The 5,705-nt window shown below is 36.9% G+C and overlaps 1 protein-coding gene across 5 annotated transcripts in view; it reads left to right on the top strand.

The window, feature by feature from the left end:
* Positions 1-5,705, top strand: part of LOC110454327 (poly [ADP-ribose] polymerase 4-like) — a 75,241-nt gene that overhangs the window by 18,982 nt on the left and 50,554 nt on the right. For all 5 annotated transcript variants that reach the window (XM_021503783.1, XM_021503782.1, XM_021503781.1 and 2 more), the window contains exons 15-19: positions 502-726; positions 2,825-2,980; positions 3,245-3,331; positions 3,846-3,890; positions 4,947-5,084. In XM_021503783.1, coding sequence (XP_021359458.1) covers positions 502-726; positions 2,825-2,980; positions 3,245-3,331; positions 3,846-3,890; positions 4,947-5,084 — 651 coding nt within the window. The remainder of the gene's footprint in view (positions 1-501; positions 727-2,824; positions 2,981-3,244; positions 3,332-3,845; positions 3,891-4,946; positions 5,085-5,705) is intronic.

The following is a 5,705-nucleotide window of genomic DNA, read 5'->3' as shown; positions in this document are numbered from 1 at the left end:
CCTCTCGTCTCATCAATAATTTGAGTCCCACCTCCTCTCGTCTCATCATTAATTTGAGTCCCAACCCCTCTCGTCTCATCAATAATTTGAGTCCCACCTCCTCTCGTCTCATCAATAATTTGAGTCCCACCTCCTCTCGTCTCATCATTAATTTGAGTCCCAACCCCTCTCGTCTCATCAATAATTTGAGTCCCACCTCCTCCTGTCTCATCATTAATTTGAGTCCCACCCCCTCTTGTCTCATCATTAATTTGAGTCTCACCCCCTCTTGTCTCATCATTAATTTGAGTCTCACCCCCTCTTGTCTCATCATTAATTTAAGTCCCACCCCTCTCCATTGTTCTAAATCATTCAAAATTTATTAGTTATTTAGTTGAAGGTTGCAAAAACCAAGATGTTCGATTGTGACTTGGCTATTTCTTGAGGATGGTAATACAATGTACCGGTATTACATAAATATAACAAAAGCTTTGATATGGAATGTTAACTTGACATTTTCAGGTGAAGGTCTTACAACAGTACCACAACAACAGTGACGAAATGTTGGAGGGAAAGTATGTGTTTCCCCTTGATGAGATGGCGGCAGTGTGTGGGTTTGAAGCGTACATCAATGACAAACATGTGGTGGGGGAGGTGAAGGAGAAAGAGACGGCTCACAAAGAGTATAAGAAGGCCATCAGTGAGGGACACGGGGCCTACCTCATGGACCAGGACGAAGAGGCACCGGTACATTTCTACAGTAGTGGCAATAGACTTTTCATTGACAAAATTTGGCAAAAGTGTGCTCTTTTTATCCCTGACAGAGTACTTGACATCCAGGCATTCTAGAAGTTATTATTACTTGCATTTTATTAAGATATTTTTTAAAGTGAAATCAAATGTTTATAAGAGGGCAGTATTTACAACTTACGAAAGAATTGTTAAAACTCTTTTGTTTATGTAAAATGTAGAATCAGAAAATACCACCTAGGGTTTATTTTGTATTGAGGTAAAAACCAAGACTTCAACAATTAAAATTTCTTATTCTAGACATAGCTCTTTAACTTTCTTATTCTAGACCTAGTTCTTTAACTTTCTTATTCTAGACATAGCTCTTTAACTTTCTTATTCTAAACATAGCTCTTTAACTTTCTTATTTTAGACATAGCTAGCTCTTTAACTTTTTATTCTAGACATAGCTCTTTAACTTTCTTATTCTAGACATAGCTCTTTAACTTTCTTATTCTAGACCTAGTTCTTTAACTTTCTTATTATAGACAGAGCTCTTTAACTTTCTTATTCTAGACATAGCTCTTTAACTTTCTTATCCTAGACATAGCTCTTTAACTTTCTTATTCTAGACATAGCTCTTTCAATTTCTTATTCTAGACATAGCTCTTTCAATTTCTTATTCTAGACATAGCTCTTTAAATTTCTTACATGGGGTTTACTGTATAGCCGGTTATTAATGCAGATTAAGTTTTTTTATGGTTTTCCCACTAAATGAGCCAATATACACAGATTTGAATTTCAGAAGAAAATAAATGTGTGTGGTTATTGCCCCCAGTGTTGGCTTTTAATTGTATATTAGAATGTTCAGTTAAGTATGACGGCAATCAGTCTACACTGTAGAACTGTTATCTTGCTTTATTTATAGATACCAATCTGTCACCTGTACCGTCGGTAAACTGATCTCAATGTTTTACTATTACAGTCATAAGGTATACAATCTATTCCAAAAAATCATCCACACTCCAGGCCATTTGAAACAGCTTCTATACATGATGATACCACTATAGTAGTAATAGTGCACTTCACTGCATTTTATATCCCATATGACATACATGTGTCATATTATTACACGATCCAAACATTCTCAATTACATATCACCCTGTGAATTTAGTGAAAGTATCACTCTTGTGAACATAACCACTATGCATTATCTGCACACAGGTATATGACACAGGAGTTCAAAACATTATGAAGAAATGAAGAAAACCAGTAAGAAATATGATTACATTGATGGATCAGAAATTGAAGTCTTGTGTGCATGGGTGTCCACACCACTCTTCATGTTAAACTGTTTATTAGTCATCCACCGGGACTACTTGTCACTGGAACTTTATACTTCGGGTATGGTTTCACCTTGGTGAGACGTAGTGTCGTGTATCAAAAGTAGGTCACTCTGACCTGCATTTTGACCTTTAACCTACATCAAAGAAAAAGTTTGTCCAGGCTCTATCTCCTACACTACTAGTCACTGGAACTTCATACTTGGTGTATGGGTTCACCTTGGTGAGGCGGTGTGTCGTGTATTAAAAGTAGGTCACTCTGACCTACGTTTTGATCTTTGACCTGCATCAAAGATAAAGTTTGTCTGGGCTCTATCTCATACACTACTAGTCACTGGAACATTATACTTGGAGTATGGGTTCACCTTGGTGAGGCGGTGTGTCGTATATCAAAGTAGGTCACTCTGTTTTTGACCTTTGACCTGCATCAAAGAAAAAGTTTGTCCGAGCTCTTTCTCCTACACTACTTGTCACTGGAACTTCTTGCTTGGGGCACAGGTGCACCTGCATTGAAGAAGAAGCATACATAGTGTCACCAGATGCAATTTAATAGTAAAATGGTACCACTAACCAGTAAACATCCACCAGATTTATTTGCAATAGTAGCACTGACACTATTCCTTATTGAATACGGTGGGTCTGTCAAACATTCATGTATAGAATTAGTTCCTGCACAAATTTATCATCTGTGCATTCCACATTCGGTGGGGGACTATAATTCGCCAAATTGTCTTGTTATTTATAATCTTGAGTTCCGATATCCTATTTACAGGATGTGTTTACAGTAAGTGTAGGAAATGTTCCTCCCAGAGCAGATGTTATCATCAAGATTACCTACGTCACAGAATTACAGGTGGAAGGTGACCTTGTCAGCTTCCGTCTCCCGGGTAACCTAGCACCGTGGAAAGAGAGCTCGCAAGACAACAAGGTAATAATAAAGCTACATCAAACATTTACTAAAATTTTCTTTAAATATATCACAGATATAAATACCATTCATTGATTAAAACTGTGAGGATAAAATATCACAAGATGTTTACATTAATTGGTGTTATAACATGCCAGTATGTATGTCGTGACAAGGGACTGGATTTATAAGTATGTAGTCATGATTTTATGGGCAATTAAGGTTTTAATAGATGCTATACTTAGGTTGATTAAATGGTCTATATTTTCTTTTCCTACTTATAAGGATTTAGAGTGCTGTGTTGCAGTAGCTATTGACATGCCCTTTGACCTAAGAAACATCCATAGCCCAACCCACAAAATTGTAATTGTGGTATGTATATAAAATAAACTTATTTGTTCATCTTATTCTGACATTCAAGACTGTATTACAGTGTATGACTGCAATTTGTTTTAAGAAATTGTGCCGATTGTATAAGAAGAAATAGCAATCATGCCAATGTTTGGTGATGAATTAAATTCTTGTGAAAACACTGCTTTTAGTTTCTGAAGAGATCCACAATATCACGTTTTACTTTACAAATTGTAGTTAAAGAGAAATGGATTTGACAGTGAACACACAGTAATTAAAGGTGCTGTATCAAATTTCATAAAGAAATTATAACCAGAGCATACGTGTAGTGTTTTCGTTTTGTTAGTACCTGTAGATCAGAATAGAAAAATGATACAAAATGGTCGGTTTGGTTTGATATGTTCTGCTTTATTTATTAAAAATAAATAAATCTCTCTTAAAAATGAGCAACTACTATACTGAAATGTACTATAAATATTGAGTTACTTTATAATGATAACCTGTATGTGATTGATGTGTAAACATTTGTTTGCAGGACTTTGATGATGATGGTCAACCAAGAAAAGTGCAAAAAACAAAGGTTTGACTTTTTTGTGTCCTATGCGCCACATTTGGCACCATCTATAGGGTTATTTGGTTGTTTAACAGTCTGTAATAGAGTCATTATACCCACCCACAACGAAGTTGGGGGGTAAACTGGAATAAGATTGTCCGTCTGTCCGTCCATCCGTCCGTAGACAAAATTTGTCTGGCTATGCATTCACTCATTTTTCAATAGATTTCTTTTTAAGTTTTTGTGTAGTGACAGTTCCATATGTAGTTATGCCCCCATGAAAGAACTTTGCGTTTCAGACCTGTTTAAGACAGTTGTGCTCTTGCATTTGCTCATTTTTCAATAAATTTCTTTGAGACTTTTTGTGTAGTGTTGTACCATGCAGAGGTGCCTAATCCTTTTGATTTTTAACATAAAAAATATGCCTTACAATTTTACCTACTCACTGTATGATTTTGTCTTAATTCTGCCGATTCTGGAAATTTCTGCCCGTTTCCGCATTGTTTTATTATAATATACTGATTGAGTCTTCTTGGTGATTTGAATATGCTAAGAAACGGAAGCGTATATGTGACTGATCACACTTCCTCCTTCTTTAGCTCAAAAATGGCGGGGAAAATGTGTTCTCGGCAAGAGAAATAAAATTGATAGGTCAGGTAACCCATCCCAAAAACTTAAAAAGCAATGGCATAAAAAAAAAAAATGAGAATACAGAGAATGACATTTCCATTGTCATTATACAATTTACGTGTATGTGGGGGTATACTTGTCACACCCCCCCCCCCCTCGGTGACGGCTCTAGTTTTTACTAGAATGGGCTGTACAGTGAATCTAAAAAATTGTGATTTCCAAAATTTGATTACAAATTCAGAGTTTAAGCCGAGACAAATTCTTACAAGGAAACACATTATCGTTGTAATCATGAGTAGTATTTTGTGTCGGTCAGAAACGTTGTATTCTACTGTACTGGTTAGTTCTCTTAATTGAGTTGGTTATACTGAGCATCAGTAAATATTACCTTCAGTTCAACATTTATATTCATCAGCTGTATTGTGAATTACGTTGTTTTTGGGTTTTTTTCAGCCTAAAGGGTCTCAGGCTATGATGTTGATAGAGCCAGGACAAACTCTCGGGGAGGGTTTCCAGCTTCTCTTGGAGTTGGCTGAGGCTCATGTCCCTCGCATGTGGGTGGAACAGGACGAGGACAATCCTACCAGTCAGGTGAGAGGTCAACTAAGGTTCATAGTTACAGTGGATGATGTGGTTTTTTCTAGAGAATGAAGTCAGTGTTTCTAAGATACAAGATTATATTCCTGATCAATTGAAAACTCATTAATATGTCAAACAAGCCATTTTATGCATACCTGTACATTTTTAGGTCACCTGAGCTTTAGCTCAAGTGACCTATTGCTATCCGTTTTCGTCCGTCGTCGTCCGTCGTCCGTTAACATTTTACATTTCAAACTTAAAGTCAAGTTCTGCTGGGCCGATTGAACTGAAAGTTGGTAGGAATGATCGCCTCATGGTCCTGACAAAGTGTTGTTATTTTTCGGGTCGATCAGAAATCCAATATGGCCGCCACGGCCGCCATTTTGAAAACCTATTTCAAACTTAAAGTCAAGTTCTGCTGGACCGATTGAACTGAAAGTTGGTAGGAATGATCGCCTCATGGTCCTGACAAAGTGTTGTTATTTTTCGGGTCGATCAGAAATCCAATATGGCCGCCACGGCCGCCATTTTGAAAACCTATTTCAAACTTAAAGTCAAGTTCTGCTGGACCGATTGAACTGAAAGTTGGTAGGAATGATCGCCTCATGGTCCTGACAAAGTGTTGTTATTTTT

Source organism: Mizuhopecten yessoensis, unplaced genomic scaffold (assembly GCF_002113885.1).
Source record: "Mizuhopecten yessoensis strain PY_sf001 unplaced genomic scaffold, ASM211388v2 scaffold7763, whole genome shotgun sequence".
NCBI lineage: Eukaryota > Metazoa > Mollusca > Bivalvia > Pectinida > Pectinidae > Mizuhopecten > Mizuhopecten yessoensis.
This window is presented reverse-complemented; position numbering and strand designations above follow the sequence as displayed.